Here is a 20,543-nt window from a genome sequence, read left to right as displayed (position 1 = left end):
GCTGCTACGGCTTTATTAAAAAGGGTGTGATACGCCTGTAATGTTACCTGATGTTGGACCATTTGTGTTATAGCGTTTATATTGTATAGGAGTGTCCTGTTCCCATTTCCAAACATAGCATATATTGATTGTTTCCCTGGGAGCAGCGGGAGTGGAAATGCACTCAGAATTTAGACTTTGAATAGTCTGTGCAGTTTTTAATATTATCTCTCCTTTTACTTACTTGGTCAACACACAACAACACTACCTCCCTGTTTGACACCATTATTATTATTAATGTTCAATCATCCCCTGTGTAATAGTTCTACAATGAAACTTGGCGGCATGATTGAATGTCAACTCTATTTCCATCGGAAACACTAAACATGTGACCTGGTACCTGCATTTTTCAGCCTGTAGTGATGTTTCTTCTCTGCAGTAGGGTACAAATGTAAAAACGTAGATTTAAAGGAACAGAGACAGGCTAACTGTTGCCCCAGTTTTCTTGTTAGGATACGTTTTTCGGCATTTATGTTTTATTGTACAGATAGCTTAGAGATGGATAGGAAAGAAGATAAATACTAGCCTGTCAGTGCAGTTAGGAAATGACACACAATTGTACTTTAGTGTGTACCAAAATAAAAACATCCTGCAGGATTTGTTCATTTGGTTGAGTTGGTTGGTATGCCTCCTCCTGCTCTGTATTTACAACTACACTCTCGTCCTCGTCTGCCCAAATCATGTGACCTTGTGAAGCCATATTTGCGAGATCATGAGAATTGCTACCGTGGTGGAAGTGGTGTTACCTGTGCCAACGGGCACATTTCTACAGTTGCACAGCATATATGATCACATCGCCCAGCCCTCAGCCAAGCTAACCAGTTGCTGGCTGTAACTTTATTTTTAACAGATGGATATGAGAGTAGATAACATCTTGCTATCTCACTCTTGGCAAGGAAGTGGGTAAAGGTAATTCTCCAAAGTGTTGAACTGTTCGGTTTAAAGTGACTGTTGGATTGTGTAGACAAAAGGTTAAGTATTTATGTTAATGTCCAGTAAGTACAGTGATGGAAGTTACTGTGTGACAAGCCGCCGTTGTCAATCACGCTACCTAGTTTTAGGTAGCATTTCCCTTTGGTGACAGAACTGCGCTGAAAGCTAATTGTGAATCTTCATGTTCATGCTCCCATTGTGTTTGGTGGTCAGCTCAATTGCAAGAGTGAGTGTTCAAGGCCATTAAGCATGATGAAAATGGTAGTGGTATAATATCTGACTAATGAGCGAACTGAAGTTACTCGACAGGTTAAAGTTGCAAAATGCTAAATTGAGGACATGTCTATAATAGAGGGATTGCCCCAAATTGGCAACAGCTGAGCTGGTGGCTATGCACATAAAGTGTGCGCGGCCGGCGTGGCTATTTCAACAATGTGCTGAAAAGCGCAGGGAGGGTGACTTAATCACAGATTGCGATAAAAACATTCTGTCAAGCTCGCTGTCATGATAAAGAACTGAAAATTTAAACATTATTATGTTATTAATTATTATTATATTTGATAATCGGAATAATATCTTGAATCTCAATTATTTGGCCATGGTTATCATTTTTATTATTATTTTTTTTTTAATATGTAGAAATGTGTTTTCATGTTATACCACTGTGATTCAATGTTAACTGAATCACATGTAATGTTAATTCCATTGGGTGTTCTACACTTTCTATGGGTACTGTATCTACATTTGAATGATGTGTCTATTTCTGGTCTTTAAGCATGTTATTTAATGTGTACAAAACTTGCTGTGCTGAGGTCTGCTCAGAAGAGGTGTGACATTTTGTGTGGTGCACTGCTGTGGTTATGCTCTCATGGTTGGATTTGTTTGTCACTCTCTATATGAATTGTACAGTGAGAGTTTATTTTAGGACGGTAGAGTGCACGTCAGCCAGTACTAAACATGTCGGAATGCTAGTTTGTTTTTAAAAGAAGAAGAAGAAGTAGAGAGGGGAGAGAGTTACGTGAGAGATAAAAGAGAAAGGGTCTTCTTTGCTGTTCATTTTGTGTGTATGGCCCTCCCCCTTGGACTAGTCTCCAAAATGGCCTCTGTTCTAGTGGAAGTGAAAAGACTTTGTTGGGCCTGCTGGTAATTTGAGCCCGGTATTCATGACCAGAGGAACGAACAAGCAAGGGAGGGAGGTGCTGGGGGAGGGAGGCGGAGGAGGAGGAGGGAGCGAGGAACAGAAAGGCTTTCCTTCTTCGTATGGAATTTACCTCTCTAGTTCACCGTCTGGTCCTTTTGGAAGAGGCCCAAATAGTGACTCCCTTTGTGAGTTAGGTAGAAGTGAGGTGGCTGTTCTTGTGGGCCAGCGATTCTAAAGAGTCGTTTTTCCTTTGTTTTTAGGGCTCTGGTTAGGGCCCCGTGGGATCCACTACACGCCATCATGTCCAAGTATATTACAAACTTGCGTCAGCCCTTCATGGCCACTTTGATGCAGAGTACTGAGTATTTCCTCTTACCAATATCCGCCGTTCACCTGTATGTCTCAGTCGTTCTCATCAAGGCCGTTGTTAGTAGTAACCGAATGGTCTGCTCTAGCTGACATTTCTTGTTGCCAGCTACCAGTGTGTGTATCCAGCTGGACGCAGTTGACATTCTCTGTTCGACAGTGAGCACGGTTGAACTGACCTTGACATTATTGGAAGTCCCCAGCCTTGCTGTGGTCGCCCTGGTGCCGGATAGCGAGGGCAGCAGTCGCCGTAGCCAGGGGACTACAACAGAAATGTCACACATCCTGTTGCTGTGGCCCGCGCCTAGTAAATCAGCGTGTAAATGTTAGGGTTATTATTTTTTTGTCCTGGCTTTTTTGGGGGGAAATGTGTAGTGGTGAATCCGATCAGTTTGGTAAAGTATTTTGTGTTTGCCCGGGGGATGACCTTGCTGGAAGCCATATCCAGCGTGTGAACCGAGCCCAGGAGGGCCTCGTTCCTCTTTCTGTAGCCGTGGGTTGTGCGTCTGACTGGGCAAGCGAGGAGGCGGAGAGCATAGGGAGGAAGAGAGAGAGCACAAGAGTGTGGGTCAGTGTTTCAGCAGAGTGTGGTCACATGACAAGAGGGCTGGGCCTCATGTTGGATGACTCACCCCTCCAGGCGTCTGGTAGGAAGGCACCTCCTGCTGGTTCCCTTTATTAGTGCATCCTAAAGGGAGGCTCGACCCAAGCAGAGCTGTAAAACCCCTGGTTGTTTTTCTGCTCTTTGAATGTCCTCCCCACCCTCTCCTCAATGCTGGGCGCGTCTGTATGGATGAGAGATGCACCTATCCCACCATGTCAATATTGAGTTATCATTTTAGACATAATCATATTCAAACCCCCACTGCTTCTCACATAAAAGCCTTCATTGTCAACATGAGTCAGCAAATTTGGTCCTTCATTAGGCGTGTAAGGATTGTTTCTCATGTCACCGCTCAGCTGAGACCGTTGTTGTGACCGGTTTATATATATCACACAGTGCTTTCCATTTTTTGTTACGTTTCATTTAATTAAAATAAAAGTGCCTTTTTGCCCACATACCAGACATGCCCCTATCCCGTGTTCTGCTGCCGATACGATTGCTGAACGTCTAATATGCAGCAAGGGGCCGTAGGCTGGATTCAAACTTGTGCCACTGCAGTAAGGACTCAGCCGTAGTACATGGGGAGCTACCAGGGTGCCCCAAATGATTATATTTTGAATTAAATGTTAATGTTAAATTTCATGATTAGTCCAACAGTCGCAAAATTAACAATATTTCAGCAGCAAAGGACTAGGGCAACAACCGGTCTCCTGGGTGCAGTCTGACAGCAACAGGAAGGGAGGTCCTACCTTATGATTTATATTGCAATGATAACATCAACTTTAAGTAGCTCAGTTTTAGAAGATTACTTGTGTACATATCTTGGTAATGTTATAATTTACCTTCTTACAATACTCATTTTTAGAGCTAAGGCATCATAATGTTACGCTGTTAGCTCCATTATTTAGCCACGCCACTGGCACTTAAGCTGCAGTTGATGTTAACTTCTCTCTCTGTCTCACATACTTAAGCTGTGTCCCAATTCAGTGGCCCTGAATCAGGAGAGGAGCGTGCACCAATCATGCCCTACCATAGGAAAACAATGGTTTTGTGGGCATTGCAACACATTTCTAGCGACACCTCTGTGTGATCAGCCCCATAGACTGTGTTGAGTGGTATATTATTAGTGCAGCAGTGGGACACTAGGACCCAGAAGAGATTCTAGCAGCGGCAGTCTAAACTAGCGATGTTCATTTATTAGCACTAGCAAATTATTATTATTACTAGCCAGCAAGCCCAAAGAGGTAGCTTACACTTTTGTGTACTGTTGTTGAATGTAGCTCAGCCTCCTGCATATAAAACAATCACCTGACACATTTTGATCCCATACGTTTTTGTGACTCTTCGTAGCTTGTTGGCTATTTTGTTATCTCCTTACTAGTGAGCACCTGCTTATATGTATGACCACTCCCGTCTCCTCTCATGGTATGCAGCGGAGAGGCGGGGCCGGGTCTCCCCTCGTACACACCCAAACAAGACCGTATCGGTTTATGACGGACGTAATGATTTTTGAGCAGTCCGCCTCAAAATGTTTGTTGGATTCAGAGTTTTGTATCAATGTAGCCGTATCTAACTGTTGTATTGATTTTCTGATTTGTATCAGTTAATCTTTACGTCCCAGTTTGAATGTTTTACTGGGTTACTGAGTTATTAATTGCACCTGTGCTTTTCCTGCTGTGATGAGTCGCTGCCATGAAAATGGTCTGTTGTCAAGTGGTGAAGATTCTTCCATAAGACATGAAATGAAATGCAGTTCTATTACTTTATGTATTTCATTAATCTTTTCATATTACATTTAAAGGCTGTGGTCTATGTATGACAAATACATGGACCTCCATGAAACAAATGAGTAGCAGAGATGAAACAGCCTTCTATTTGGGTTGCTCTTGGTTTGTCATGGTACAATGACTGTTTGTATTGTTTTGTGTAAGTTTGTCTATTATTTCTTCATGATTTAATCAATCATTCACTTAATATAATATGTTAAATGTAAATTAAGATGATGTATATTACACAGGATATCAGCTGTCAGCTGGCATCAATCCAAAATCTATCAGTCGCACCATGGGCAGAAACGTGCAGGTTTTTTTACATTATTTCATATGGCACACTGAGTCATGTAGCAGGCAGTCTGTTAGTAACCGTGGCCGGGCTGTGTGTGAGCTGATAATTGATGGTCTCTGTGTGTGTTGCTGCTCTCTCTCCTCAGGTCCCCCATGACTGTGTGCCGTGGGCTACGGCTCGGCGGCGCCCCACCTCCGGAGTGGTCTGCTGCTGAATTTGGGACCCTGTGATTCCTCTCCTCACCTCTCCTCCTCCCCCCCATCCCATCCTGTCCCTCCCCTCCCCCTCCTCCCCTTCCTCCCCCTCTTCCCCCCCTCCCACGCGTCGCTGTGCTGGACGTCATGAGCATAGTAATCGCACTGGGAGTCACCACACCTGAAACGTCTTACTCAGATATGGCTGCTGGATCAGAGTAAGTACTCACTACCAGCTGGTTGTGACTCAAATCGCTGTGCCCTCATCTCCAAGAATGTATTCCCAACCTGGTCTTATTTTGTAGCTTTGCTTATCAGTTCTACTTGTTACAAAATGTTTAGCCCTGACTTTAGTTGCAGCAACGTTGCAAGTGTCAGAGGTTGTAAACACATTTCTTGTTTAACCTGTTCATCTACACCACCTGAGTAGCTACTGCTATCCAGTTGCTATTAATACAAATAACTGATAATAACTAGAAAAGCAAACGTGAATGTTGAAAATGTCCCATGATATTGAACACACCCACTGTGCGTACGTAGTTGTGCATGCTAACAATTTTAAATGCACCTGAGAATTCATGCAATACAATGAATATCTCAGGTGTGTCTAAATAAATGCTGTATGTTAGTGTACCAGCCAAATAAATTGGAAAGAAACAGCAAGAAACTGTGAAATGTCTCTGGCTTTTCACACTGAAAAGGCAGAGGGCAAAACAGACAGTCAAAACAAGAGGCTCTCATACAAATGACCTGCAGCAAATCCCTTTTGAAACATTAAAGCCGAGTCCACACCGGACCGAAAATCGGTGTCTTTGAGAGAGTCGGCGTCCGTGACATGAGTCTACTCAGTGTGGTCGCTCGAATCGGCCCACGTCGGCGTTCATTTCAGCCGATTCAAATGTATAATCCGCCATTCGAGTCGGTCATTCTTTTACCATTCTGATTGGTGGAGGCTAGCAGCTTGACTAGCGAATCAGTGAAGCCTTGAAGTGACGATGGTAAACATACCAGATAAACAGTGGAATCGGGTTACATTTTACATTTTAGATTTTTCCGTTCAGAGAGTAATCCCAACTACAGTCTACAACCTCACTCTGCTGACAACAGTGACTGGTGAGGACAGCGTGCTCTGTGTTATGGTCTAGAGAGGACCGGCTACTTCCGGTTTTCGTGTTTTTTGGCCCACAATACAGATTAGTGCCGCCTGTTGTTTTGGAGACATTACTTCTCGCACAAGCGCGGAACGTATGGCGTCGGCTGTAATTCCGTAGGTGTGAACCGCCCATGTCGTTGTTCGAGTCGGCCATGTTAAGTAGCCCGACTTCATTTACCGACGCGAGTCAGGCAGTTCTTCCGGTGTGGACTCGCCTTAAGACTCATTAGTGATGAGGTTGGAACAAACGCTGATGGCACTGTCAGCAAGCAGCACTAAAAATGTTTTCTTTAAGGGAGCTAACAGTGGCAAAACACGCCTGTCCATACTGAGGTGTCATGATTGTTATGTGATATTAAAACATAACTAGTCATTGAAATTATAAACAAATAAAACACATTTTAAAAAAGTGTTCTAGCCATTGGTTGTAACTCCGCAGCCCACTAGGTGGCACTCAGAGGCCCATCAGGGGCCCCGGCACGATGGGCCCCGGCACAATGATTGATAATACAGTGGTGCATTAATAGTGTTTAAGAGCACCACCTTTATGATTTTTGAAGTGAGAATGCAATTGCCGAAAGTCTAAAGCTACATCGCATGAGTATTCACACACGTGTGATGGCATCTTGTAGTCTCATTTAGCCACTTGTTAGCAACCACTTTATTAAAGACACTTTAAAGCTTAAAAATTCACGTTACTGACATATTTTAATTCAATGACATTTGGGCGATGCGTTACTGGAGCAAACACAACAGAACATGCAGAGACTGTTTCAGACTCGGCCCGCCAAAACAAGAAGAGCTTGTAAGAAAGACACAGTCCAGAAAATAATCTTCTGCATAGTTGTCCGCACGATAGGCGATTTGTAGTGCAGGCACTTCGCTGTCATTAACTGGCATAAAGTGTCTTTATTCTTCTTCATCTTAACGCTCCCCAGAATAGGATGCATAGATATGTTAATATCATTTGTCCGTTTGTGTCTGTTTAAATAGCAATAGTATCTCTTTTTACAATATATGACTGTTAATTGAAAATGTTTTATTGTGTGGGGAAGCCATGCAAAACCCCAACAATGAGAGTATTGAAATATACGTGCACACTACATGTCCACTGTAATGAATATAAACGAAGCAGCTCTAAAACCAGTGGAACTACTCCCCTCTACAGCTTACCTCAGTTACTATAACAAGCATGTATACATTATTATGGGCTGGGTTTTAGTGTCTGCAACCTGCCCTGCACCTCTACTTTACAATTCATATTACATTTGCTGCCCTCTTTGTTTAGATAAGATATACGTGACGACTATACGTTTGTCAATACATTTACTCGAAACGCGTTTGCACTAAAGTTTTAATTTGTTTTTGGACTTTTTCCAAAGTATGTAATTAGGTAGTAGGGATTTTCATTTCATGTTCCATTACTAGTTTGTCGTCGGTGTCCTCCAGTGGTTCCCTTTTAGAAAAGAAGTTGTTTTGTTGTGGTGATGTTTCAACCCATCATCACATCGTTAATACAGTAGTACAACTCTTTTGCCCAAAGCAATGCAACATGTCCATGCAACGCTGCTGAACTCTCCCCTTTGTACACATTTGTCTACAACTGTGTCACCTTGGCTTGTGATCAATATGCTTCCTTCCAATATCCTGTCAGCAGTTTTCTGTCTTCTCCACAAAGTCTGCTGGAGAGACCCGGAGAGATGGGAAGGGCAGTCCACCAAAGACTTAACTTTACAAGACAGAAATAAAGGAAATACAGTATGTGATGCTTCAGTCAGGCTGGTTTAACTCAAACACGTCTAAAATGAAGCAATGTAACACTGATTCCTGTTCAGGGCTGGACGAAAAACAGAACTATTCTCTTCAAATTCAGCAGTTAATTCACCTACTAAACATGGAGAGCAGAACATCTTTTATTTTTATATACCAGAGAATTCGTAAGACTTCATTTGAAACTCTTACTACCGGTTACGTGTTGGATGATATTAAGTGGCCTGGGCAACAGCTTCTTATGCCAAATGTAGCAACAAATAGTAGTTAATAATGCTAATAAAACATGACTAATTTGGTGACACAGGCAAGATTTTATCTGGTGCACCTTTTGCATCTTAGAGTATTCCATCAGTCATTGTGTAATACACTCACAGAAACTACTAAGGTTGAATTCGATTATGCAGATCACACTTAAAACCAAAAAACTGAATCCTTTCCCAACCTACTCCCAAGGTGGGGGAACTAAGGATAACCCAGAAATATGGCCTATTTAATCGGCTAAATAGTGATGTTGTTGTGGGCTTTTTTGTAATAATTTGAAAAAATTGCATAGATAGCGTAAAAGAATTGTGAAGTTATAATCTGCGGCGCCACTGTGAATGGATGGCGCCCCTAGCATTCACCTATAGCTCCTATGCCAAGTGCTGGCGCTGTCATCCAGCCCTCCCTCTACGTACAGGCCTTTACACACCGTGGGTGTGTTTTTTCATGTGATTAATTTGCACGTCAATATATATTTACAAATTATTGTTTTACTTTAATGCAGATAGAAGCAAATACGTGTTGGAAAAGCAGAGTAATGATTTTCAGATCCGTATAAATTTTATTTGCACTGCATGTTAAGGCATCAACCAATCACGTTGCGCGGAACAGACATAACGTACACTATAATGTACAACGACAGGGAGGCTCCGTAGTCCAAGACGACACACATTATTGCTTCTTTCAACCTTGACAAAGGCAGCGCAGACCTGATCCACTCCTTTCGTTCTTACTTTTCACAATAAAAGCCCAGAGAGCAATTTGCTAAAAGGAATAGTTGATAGTAGTTTAGGCTATTCAACCATTTAGCTCAGACAGATGCTGCTCTAGTCAAATAGGGTCCCGCTAGTTGGTTCTCTGCCGGCTTAAGTCTTTTATTCAAAAAGGTGTGTGTGTGTGTGTGTGTGTGTGTGTGTGTGTGTGTGTGTGTGTGTGTGTGTGTGTGTGTGTGTGTGTGTGTGTGTGTGTGTGTGTGTGTGTGTGTGTGTGTGTGTGTGTGTGTGTGTGTGTGTGTGTGTGTGTGTGTGTGTGTGTGTGTGTGTGTGTGTGTGTGTGTGTGTGTGTGTGTGTGTGTGTGTGTGTGTGTGTGTGTGTGTGTGTGTGTGTGTGTGTGTGTGTGTGTGTGGCCACAGACGGCCTAAGAAACAACATTCGCTGTGGGTGAGCCTGCTTACGTGACTGAGGTTAATGTGGAATGCAGTTGGTCTCTCCTATCCACCCCTGTTCACAGCCCCCTTTAGTTTCCTCCAAACTTCAGGACATTTGATTCTGTCTACAAAATCATGTTGTTGATGTTTATTCTTTTGGTGTGTTAAGTGCTCCAGAAAGGGGGTAAAAGCCAAGGTTGTGCACTGTCTGGCCAGATCTCAGCTAAAGGGCAAAAGGAGTTGCATTACATAATGGCGTCCCACATTCCATTTCCTAAATTTCTGTTCTCTCAGGCTGGTGAACAACTTCAGGGTTTTGGTGCCATCTAGTGACTGATTGATGTCTCTTATCAAAACCCTCGCTTTCAAATCAGCCCTAGAAAATATCTACTGTTTAACACATGTGTTTTATTTTGGTTGTCATCCTTTAATAAATAATCCTTTTTTGTTTTTTTCCAGCCCTGAGTCAGTTGAAGCAAGCCCTGCCGTGAATGAAAAAAACTACAACAACCACAGCTGTGAGAGCGCACAGAGTCATGGGTATCGGGGACTACCATATGCTGTGAGTTCAGACAGTTCTTTTCTAATCATCAATTTAATCACAGCATGTATTATTATGTGAAATTACTCTCTGTTACTCAAAGATAAGTTGGCTACAAGTATAAGCATTTAAAAAGCTAAAATAACTTATTTTAATCTCTCCAATCTTTTCTTGTTTTCTAATCTTCCTTGTTCTATGAAAATAGATCGCTAAGAGTTAAATTTAAGGATTGGCAGTGCTTCTCGTCAGATTAAAGATGTGGATGTCTGTCCTACTGTTAGTCCTCTGTAACCACAAACTACTTTCGTTATTAACAGCTGTACTGTTTCACATACCTGTTTTTTTGCCCTCATTTTCATTCGTCTCCATTTTCCGTTTCCCTTTTGCCTGAACACCCGTTGTTTGAAGATGCAACAGTCTTCCGTTGTGTGTTGTCAGGATCACAACTATGGCGCACCCCCTCCCCCAACCCCACCCGCCTCCCCGCTCTCCCAAACCATCATTCCCCGCATGGATCTCAACGGCGTGGTACGCGGCTCCCGCTATCACGAAACTACTGAGGACAACTCGGCCGACAGCGACAGCTCCTCAGAGGAGGACGGTGCGGTGGCCAGCTGGTGTCACTGCAGCCTGACGCCGGACGGCCTGCTGGTCAAATGTGATAACTGCAGGTGAGAGAAGGGAACCTGCCCAGTCTGGACCCTGGAGCATAGGTTCCAGCTCGGTGCAAGTGTGCAGTGACAAGAGGTGTAACGGTAAACATATTCGTACCGTACATTTTCGGTTCAGGACGTTCAGTTCGGTATGCGACATCCTGTCAGGACGCCCTGTGACCAAACAGCTGTTTGTGTTTACTACTCAAACACGCAGAACAAAAACTCTGGAGAGCAAGACCTGAGGGGTATTCCACCAAACTCGCTAATTAAAGCGGCGCTGGTTAAGTCTGGTTAGAACTAACGCCAACTTCCACTTGTGGAACCCGTTCCATTAACGCATTTCAGCCGCGCCTTGTTGAGGCTAATTCAAGCCAGGCTAACGTTGTCTTGTGTTACGCCGTTCACGGGATATGAAGCCAGACCAGAACCGTGAATGTCGAATCATCGAGAAAATGGCAGAAAAGACCAGAGCAAAAAATATTGATGGAACTGTATGAGGAGTACAAACCCATCATAACCAATAAAGGGAATACTGTAGTGATAAATAAAAATCGCGAGGCTACCCCTCTGGGAAGAATTGGCGCTGCACCAGTTGCTGTAGCATGCTAGATGGTTTAGCCCAGTTAGCCGGGTTAATCAAACTCACAGTGCGTGTTTACATGCATTTTAGTCTGTTGTGCCTAAGTGACAATATAAGTTACAGTCCAGTTCAGGAATGAGAGCAGTGACGTTTCCATACATTTTGTTTTATATATCCTGTTTTTAACATGATGACATCAAGGCTTTGTTTACAGCCAACTTTCAAATAACAAGCACTGTTGTTGATTAGGACCTGAGGTTATAGCAGCTTCAAAATGATTACACATATTTTATTAGATACATAACTGTATTTTGTTTTTGTAGTGTCATAAAATCCATCCTAAGTGTCAAAATGCAGTGTGGAGTATTCATGGACTACCTTCTGTCCATTTTCAGTTGTATAATCAAGATAAATTGGAGCTGAAACAACATTTAGCCCTTAGTCTGTTATTTTGTTCCTACAATCTTTTAATGTGAAATGATCATGTGCTTTGTCAAGTTTTACATTTTAATTAAGGCCCGTTTGTTTCATGCCTGATGTGTTTTATTGCCTTTGTCGTTGTAGGGGACTCAACAGGAGGAAAGGAGCAGAAAGCCAACACAGAAAAACAGAAAATGTCTCCGGTACATCGTCTTTTGTCTATTTTGCTTATTCTCTTCCCTAGTTGTTTGTAAGTTGATGTCTGATGACTATGTCTTGCTGTTGGTTTGCAGCTGGAGAGAGCAGTGCCACTGAGAGTGGGGATGAAGAGGTGTCACCCTCCACCATCTCCTACACCGCCACCCAGCATACGCCCACCAGCATCAAACTCACTGTCAACCGGGTCAAAAGGAGCAAGTCCAAAAAGAGAAAGAAGAGCACGGAGAAGGCACGGGGGACGCCGAAGGGCAAGAAAGTCAAGGTTTGTAAACGGTTGGAAACAGAGCGGATGAATTGACAGGTTGAAGAAATTGAGGAACACAAAGATAATTTTATTTTATTTGTTTATACCAGCTGTTGATTATAGAAAGGTTGCTGCTTAACATGTCCATGTATTGATTTTGGGTTCATTTGACTTCTTTCAGGCATTCAGAGAGGGTTCTAGGAAGTCCATGAGGATGAAGGTATGATTTATGTTAAAGGTCCCATTTTAAAGTGATGGTGATTGGTTATAAAGCAGGCTTAGGTGTTTGTTCTAAAAGGGTTAAAAAGGAATTTTTCATTTAATCTCAAATTTAAAGAGACAGGTGCTAAAAGAGCATTTCCGAGTGTGAGTAGGTGTAGAGGTGTATTCAGACAGACTATGTGAGGAAGTATAAGTGTGTAATTGTGTAATTTAGAAATGTTTTAACATTTATAAATAAACATGTTCTAGTAGAAACCTAAAATACAAGTATAAACCTGAAAATTAGCAGAATATGTCCCCTTTACAACTGTCCCATCAGCCTCGTGCTTGTATTTGTCTGTAAAGAAAAGCTCTCGTCTTCTGTCTAGAACTCAACAACGGAAGCCAGTGTGTTGGATGAGAACACGGCAGAGGGATGGGAGAGCAGGATCCGCCAGTGGACGGACCAGTACGAGGAGGCTCTGGCCAACCAGTACAGCGCTGATGTCCAGAACCTCCTCCAGCTTCACCGCACCGCCAGCAGCACCGTCTCGAAGGAAGAGAGCGAAACTGTAACGCCCCCTTCCAGCACACAGATCCACACCTCAGTCGACACCATGGACACCATCAACCACACCGAGCTGGCCTGCAACAACACGGTGCTGGGCTCCCAGATGCAGGTCAGCCCAAGTCCTGAACCAGACTGGTTCAACTTGTATGTCACAATGCATGGTTGTGCAACAAACCTTAGCATTACAAAATATGCTATGTAATTAGCCAGTACTAATTAACCCCATACGAACACTATATATGAACTCACAGTGAGTTTGCTTTTCCTTTACTAAGGTCCATTTAATTTTACTGATTATATCTTAAAAACTGACTTTGGTGATGTAGCTTATGAATCATTTTTATGCTGTGTCACAATATACATCTGGACATTTTCTTTAAAATGACAGAATTGTTGGTTTAACCTTTCATGCGTATGATCACACCAGCGTGATTATTCTGATAATCTCATCTGAGCACTCCGAGGTGGTGTAGTCACATTTCAATGTCGGGTTGCTCCTAATTATTCACACAATTGAATTTCTCTCTGATAAACAGTTTGACATCACACACTATAAACGTAGAGCCGTGCTCGTACGCCACACACTCACGCCAGGAGAGTGTGTGAGACCTGCTGGAGAAGTGAAATGTGTCTCGTGTCGGCAGTTAAAAAAATGTGTTTGAAGTTTGTGTTTGTGATATGGTCATTCACTTCATCCCACGTGGAACAAGCAGAAATACATGTAGTATATTTGATATCTCACCCACTCATATGCCTTACCTCCATCGTCACAATTGTGTAATCATGCCTTAGTATAACATGTTTAATATTTTCTTGAACTTGTGAAGAACTGCCTTGTGATTTGCTGTTTGTAGCTCCAGTTGGGGCGGGTAACACGGGTGCAGAAACACAGGAAGATCCTCCGTGCAGCCAAGAACCTGGAACCAGACACACTCATCATTGAGTACCGGGGGAAGGTCATGCTCAAGCAGCAGTTTGAAGTCAACGGGCACTTCTTCAAAAAGTGAGAGATCACAGTATTTGTGTTGTTGGTTTATTACACTTCATACAGTCATTGTTTGGGTGCAAAGACAAAGATTCCAGCGTTGTATCACCTGAGCGCTTTTGATACCAATATCTTATTCTTTTTCAGACCCTACCCATTTGTGCTGTTCTACTCTAAATTTAATGATGTAGAGATGTGTGTTGATGCAAGGACTTTTGGAAATGACGCTCGCTTCATCAGGAGGTCCTGTACACCCAACGCTGAGGTCAGTCTCCAAGCTTTTTTAGAATCTCTACGGCTGCTAGTTTCCTTTATTACACATTAAGGAGCTTTGCCAGGCTGTTATCTTTTTTTTAAAAAGAAAGAAGATAACTCATACATCTGTTTCCTTCTCCAGGTCCGGCATATGATCGCTGAGGGCATGATCCATCTGTGTATCTACGCCGTCAGTCATATCACAAAGGATGCTGAGGTCACCATTGGATTTGACTACGAGTTCAATAGCTGGTTAGTCGTGCTCCCCATGACATATCTCTCTCCACTTGCCTGCGAGTCGGCCACTAGAAAGCCTCCATCCATAAAAAGCAACACGGGTCAAATATAGTCATCAATACAACATTCACTTCCAGTAGAAGTTGCAAAAGTCCGCATCCTATCTAGAAACATATTGTGGATATGACACATGTTGGTATCAGCAGTGAAACATTGACTAGAAACAGTTGTTTTTAGCGTGTTTCACCCTCCAGTAAAAATGTTCTTTCCTCTTCAAAATCCACCAGTAATTACAAAGTGGACTGTGCGTGCCATAAGGGCAACCAGAACTGCCCGGTGCAGAAACACAACCTGAGCCCCAGGGAGAACTTGCTCAGCACCCCCTCCCTGCCGCCTCCCTCCCCGCTGGTTGGTGCTGAGACCCGGCGGAGGAAAGCCCGGAGGAGAGAGCTGGAGAGCTGCCTTGCTGGTGACACCACCCAAACCCTTACCCAGCACCAGGAGGCCAAAGAACTGCAGGGGACCAGTGATGCAGAGGTGTGTTTGTGTGTAAACCCTTTAGATAAACCCTTTAGGTTAAACAAAGGGTGATTCTCAAAGGTCCTACAGAAGCCAGACTCCTTCCGAGCATTAAGAGAGCACACATTGGAGCAGCCTAGCGAGTGTACAGAATAACTGGAGGTGTTTTGTCTTTTTACTTTAAACAATAACAATAAACGCATAAAAAAATATATTGGCCTAGAAAAAATAAATAAAATTAACAGGTAGTCTACATTTATGATAATTTATAAACGGACAAAACATACAATTAATATGTTCTCCTCAAAGCCACCAGAAAATCACAGAAGTTTTACCTCTCCGAAACACACAAAAGACAAAATAAAACTATCAAAACTCTCTTGGTTCCATCTTTCCACCATTGAACAATCTCCAACTATGGTTTCCTCTAAATAATACCTTAATGCCTCAACAACTAAGTTCCACCGTCCTGGTGCAGCAGTGGTGCCGAGCCTCCTCCCTCTACTAAACTTAAACCCTCAACTTTTAGGCCTTGTAGATCCAATATTCATGGCGATTAAGCTACTTCAAATTCAGAGACAGATGTTGACAGAAAGTTTGGTAGCATATTTCTCCTGTTTCCCATTCAATGAACAGGGAATACACCAAAGATACTCGCATGCATCCTGTGAAAGAAGGACTCCGTCCTTGGTGGAATTGGAAGCATCCTCGGCAGCATTCAATGACGTAGCATCCTTGGAATTCAGCCATTGAAGGAACTTTCTGCGATGTTGAGAAATACCCAGAGACATCGGTCCAATGATAGCCTTAGATTGAACTCCATAAAATATTAATGTAACAGGGCAAAGGGGAAAAGTGTAAATTGCTTGTATTTCAAGCCAACCTAGTATGTTTTCCTCATGTTCTGCCTGTCTGTGCAATTAGGAGAGACTGCTGGATGAGTTGAAGGCAGACGACGGAGAGGAAGGAGAGGTGGATGAGAATGGGGTCGTCATCTCCAGTAAAAGAGTACGACACTTAAACTATTTTCCAAAACACCCTTTACAGGAATCTAGCTTTTGTTCCATGTGCCTGTGTAACTCTCCTCTTGTGTCGGTTCATGTAGACATGTCACAGCCTGGAAAGGAGGCGCAAGAGAGTGGGAGGAGCCGATGGGAAGGAGGAGGGTGTGGAAAGTGAGGACGGGGCAGGAAACCCTGCTGGGAACACTCCCATACCCCACAACACTGGAGTAGGGGTCAGCACACGACGCACCACCTATGTCATGGTCAGTGACATAGGTTTCATCCATATCTGTTCGTCTTTAAACGTTTGATTTGATTCATTCTTTTCATATATTCCCTTTCAGGAAGTGCCAGCTATTGAAGAGAAGACCACATTACCCAACCTCCCTGCTCCGGTTGCTCCCCCTAAACCTGCACGACCTACCAAGCCTCGACCCAAAAGTCGGATCTCTCGCTACAGGTCGAGCTCGTCCCAGCGTACCCGCCGGCAGCGCCAAGCCCTCGCCCAGCAGGCAGCAGCAGCTGCTGCGGCGGCTGCAGCGATGGCAGCGACACCGTCAATGGCTGACCAGGGTGCCTCTCTGGACGAGGAGGGATCTCAGGGCCCGTATGGTTCTGAACATGGTCACGGAGAGAGTGGTCTGGGGGGCCATCTCCTAGATGGAGACAGCCAGAGTCTAAACTGCATAAATAGAGGGAACGTGCGCTACCCCAAGACCAAGAAGGTGAGAGGACCTTGTGGAAATTGTTTGTAGGATTTTGGCTGTTCTGTGGTTGATTCAGGCTTTCTACATCCTATTAATTATTTGGTGTGTATAAGACTTAATCCTTCATGCCTTTCTTTGTCCCCAGTACCTGGTGACAGAGTGGTTGAATGACAAGGTCCCTGGAGGGGAGAAGGTCCACCAAGAGGTGCCTATTGAGCGCCCGCTACGGATAACCACTGACCCCACGGTGCTGGCCACCACCCTCAACATGCTGCCAGGCCTTTCCCACTCATCGCTCATCTGCACCGCACCCAGACACTACGTCCGCTTCGGCTCCCCCTTCAACCCGGAGAGACGCCGGCCCCGCCCACTCCAAATGGATGGCACTTACGGCTGCTACAAGAAGGTGAGACATGCAGCAAGGTATTCTAGAGGAATGGAGGATGTAAAATGTACTACACATGGATGTCATCCTTAGTGAATTCACAATGAGTGCTCGTGTTACAAGCTAGTCTGCAGGTCGTTATACCTTAAAGGAGTAGTTCTGTGTTTTGAAGTGGGGTTGTATGAGGTGTCATGCTAACAGTAAATGGCACACCCCCAGTTATAAGTACTCTATATTTAAAATACTTTCACAGGGTTGCTGGTCTACCAACACCTCAACCATTAGTCAGTTTGTGTTCATATGTGACTGGTGAATTCAAACTAACCCTTTAAGACACCAAATGACTCAGTAACTGAAACAAACCAACTGATGGAGGCAGCGGTAGACCCGCCTGTGTTCTGCAAGGTGAAATTACTTTTTCCCTCTATGGGTTCTGTTGACTTTGGCAAGAACATAGACATCTGCTTCAGTTCCCCGTCAGGAACGTAGATTGTGTAGCTGTCTCACAGCAAGGTAAACTGCTGAAAGTATTCTAAATATAGCGTGTCTAATAATGTCTACAGCCGTACATTGTGCCTTATCTGTTTTTCCAAACTCCGTGATGCAGAGATGGATAAAGCAGGTGGAGGATGAGAGCTGTTCTGCCAGTTTGGAGGACGGCACAGAGTCTACTTCCTCCCAGCAAAGTACCAGTAGCAGATCCACTCCCAACCCCCTGTCCAGCGGTACGTACATCCACGCCTCCATCTGGATCAGTCTTTTACTGCTGTATGTTCTGAAAAGTATGTTCTTCATTCTTAATTTTTTAAATTATAGATCTCATCACACCGTTTAAGAAGCGCCGTTCCAAGTACATAGCAGAGGCAACACCAGCACCTTCGGACCACCTGCTTCGCCCGCTGTCGCCCATTACGCCGCCGCTCCCAGAGGACTCCCTCCACCCACCCCTTCATAATCCCTGTGGCTCCCTGCTGATCAACGGCCTGGCCTACTCACCCATGCCCTCGCTGCCTGCCAGCCGCTGCAACACACCGCTGCAATTTGAAGTAAGCACACAAGCAAAACACTAGGCCTGGGTGTCAGTGCTGTAACTCATCACTAGCAGAGTAACAGGCGATAAACCTCAGGTTTGGAAAAGTGGCACCAAACTGAAGTGCCCTAAACTTGCATTCTCTCTGCTGGCCATCAGGGGGTGATTCTTCCGGTTTTCAAAAGAAGTCCATTTGCATGGAAGTGGATGAAAAATTACCCTATTTGTCACTGGAATTATTATCAGTAAACATGAGTTTCTGATCACAATCTCTAGTTTCAAGTCTTCTTCAATACAGCATGATGTTCATTTAGTTAATTATGGTCCATTTAGAGTCCAATAGACCGTAAAGCAGTGGATGCGACTACGATTACTTTAACATGTTTATGTTAAATTATGGAAGCTAACTTTGTTACCAGAAGCCAGATGGAGTCTGATCCAGTAGGGATGCTGCTCGGAGTGTCGCTCTATCAGTAGTATGAGTGCTGTGAGCTGCAGCGGTAAATAACAAGCCAGTGGGACACGCACCGGTTCCATCACATCATGCATATCAAATGTACAAGCTTTTACAGCTGACATCAGCAAATATAGGCGTGCACATGTTGGCAACGACGGTAGCGTTTTGTCCCCTGCCACATATCCTCTCCGTTGGGTACCGTCGGTACATGTGAGTGTAACATTAGTGATGATAATGAATTTATCATTGATTGTGATTTAGTGAACATGCAGCATCTGTACAGTTTAGGCTATTTGTCGGTGAATAAATGCTCCAACTCCTGTGGCTTGCTTGCCACCTGCTGACTGAAGTGAAGGGGAATGGCGATGAAGTCAACCCCAACATCAGGCTCTTAAGGAGGACTGGCAGAAATGTCTGGATGGTGTGAAAAAACGCTACTGCACAATCCTACCAATCCTAGAGTATATTCAGTGTTTGTAACTATTCAACATTAAATCCTGGGTACATAGTTAAGCACTGAGGATAAACCACTGTTTGTATGCTAATTAAACGTTAAATGTAATTAAATTTTGGATTAAAGTGGCAAAAACTGCTCAGCTTGAACAACAACACACCGATGAATGTGAATTGCCCTGGGCAGACTGTCCAAATAGTAGTGAATAATTGGGACCCAGTTTCTAAGAGCTTGTGCGTTCTCTCTAGAACATATCATCCCCTGAGACGTCTCCTGTTCACCGGCCAGAGTCCATCTCTCCTGAGGTATGTTCCCATCTAACTCCTTTTACATTAGACTGACCCCTGACTTCTTACTCAAATGTAACATCGTCCTCCCTCTCTGTTCCTTCTCCACCTTCAGCCCTGTCTTCAGACAGACTATGACATCCCTCGGCCTCAGTTCCCTGACCTGTCGCTCCCCTCCAGCTTGGAGAGCCCTGTGGCCGTGACCTCGGATGACTATTCCCTTCCTGGAGGCCCTTTGGGCCACGATTCCCTGGGCCCATCATCCGTAGGGACCAGTTCCCTAAACCCAGTGTCCTGTCCTTTGTCAGACTTAACCTCCCAAAACAGGGAGCAGGCCTTCAGGACAGAGTTCAACCTCATATACACTTGCTCGCCCCTCAACGCAAACCTGGGGAACCCCGTGGCCACCGACAGACACCTGTCCCAGTCAGAAGGTGGCTTTTCCCCAGCAGAGTCCTTCCACAGTTCCATCAGTGGCCAGGGGCTGCTGGGAGATGTGGGCTCCACATCACCCTACGGCGAGCATCACTATGGAGGAGGCTACCCGGACAGCGGCACACCTCCTCACACCAGCAACCCACCACAAAAGAAGAAGGCAAGTTCTCCACATCTTAACTATGATGATGATAGAAAATATGATAGTTTTTCAGCGTTTCGTTTGTTTCTTCTCCAGCACGAACGACTTTGAGTGTGCAAACTGAGAAGCCAAACCTCATGATGTGCTTTCCCCCTTGCTCTGTGTTTGCTCGTTGACTTTGTCTTAAATCTATATCGCTTGGTCCCTGGTGCCAGGTGGTCAAATCCAAAAGCAAAGAAGCATTTTAAAACCATATTTAACCATTTTTATGTTTATATCTGAAATGATTTCGACTCTGTAGCTTTGACCCTTCCTTCCCCCCTCCCCTCCCCCCTCCCCCTCCCTCCCCCTCGCTGCTCCTTGACACTTTTTGCCAAGTCTCTCTTCCACTTTTCTTCCAAGGCAGAGGGCCAACCAGCATACCATTAGTCTGCTGACAGGGAAGCCAGATTACCAGGCTATAGCTGTAAGAAGTGAATACAAGCCAGTACAAAATATGGTGAATATTCTCCCTACAACTACATCTTTAGAAGTGTGC

The 20,543-nt window shown here is 44.1% G+C and overlaps 1 protein-coding gene across 6 annotated transcripts in view; it reads left to right on the top strand.

Moving 5' to 3' along the window:
- setd5 (SET domain containing 5) overlaps positions 1-20,543 on the top strand; it is a 39,664-nt gene that overhangs the window by 11,673 nt on the left and 7,448 nt on the right. The window contains exons 2-21 of one of the 6 annotated variants that reach the window (XM_084021064.1): positions 5,293-5,559; positions 10,136-10,238; positions 10,656-10,888; positions 12,018-12,076; positions 12,167-12,354; positions 12,518-12,556; positions 12,927-13,217; positions 13,963-14,111; positions 14,241-14,358; positions 14,491-14,600; positions 14,873-15,122; positions 16,029-16,112; positions 16,210-16,371; positions 16,453-16,833; positions 16,961-17,221; positions 17,808-17,925; positions 18,017-18,246; positions 19,390-19,446; positions 19,544-20,023; positions 20,412-20,504. In XM_084021064.1, the coding sequence (XP_083877190.1) occupies positions 5,489-5,559; positions 10,136-10,238; positions 10,656-10,888; positions 12,018-12,076; positions 12,167-12,354; positions 12,518-12,556; positions 12,927-13,217; positions 13,963-14,111; positions 14,241-14,358; positions 14,491-14,600; positions 14,873-15,122; positions 16,029-16,112; positions 16,210-16,371; positions 16,453-16,833; positions 16,961-17,221; positions 17,808-17,925; positions 18,017-18,246; positions 19,390-19,446; positions 19,544-20,023; positions 20,412-20,504 (3,477 nt within the window). In that variant the 5' untranslated portion in view covers positions 5,293-5,488. Of the gene's footprint in view, positions 1-5,292; positions 5,560-8,202; positions 8,253-10,135; positions 10,239-10,625; positions 10,889-12,017; positions 12,077-12,166; positions 12,355-12,517; positions 12,557-12,926; positions 13,218-13,962; positions 14,112-14,240; positions 14,359-14,490; positions 14,601-14,872; positions 15,123-16,028; positions 16,113-16,209; positions 16,372-16,452; positions 16,834-16,960; positions 17,222-17,807; positions 17,926-18,016; positions 18,247-19,389; positions 19,447-19,543; positions 20,024-20,411; positions 20,505-20,543 lie in introns of those variants that run through there. The other 5 variants (XM_084021065.1, XM_084021063.1, XM_084021067.1 and 2 more) reach the window with 5 other exon arrangements.

Source organism: Eutrigla gurnardus (genome assembly GCF_963514095.1).
Source record: "Eutrigla gurnardus genome assembly, chromosome: 2".
Classification (NCBI taxonomy): domain Eukaryota; kingdom Metazoa; phylum Chordata; class Actinopteri; order Perciformes; family Triglidae; genus Eutrigla; species Eutrigla gurnardus.
The sequence above is the reverse complement of the archived record's forward strand: the minus strand, read 5'-3'. Positions and strand labels throughout refer to the sequence as shown.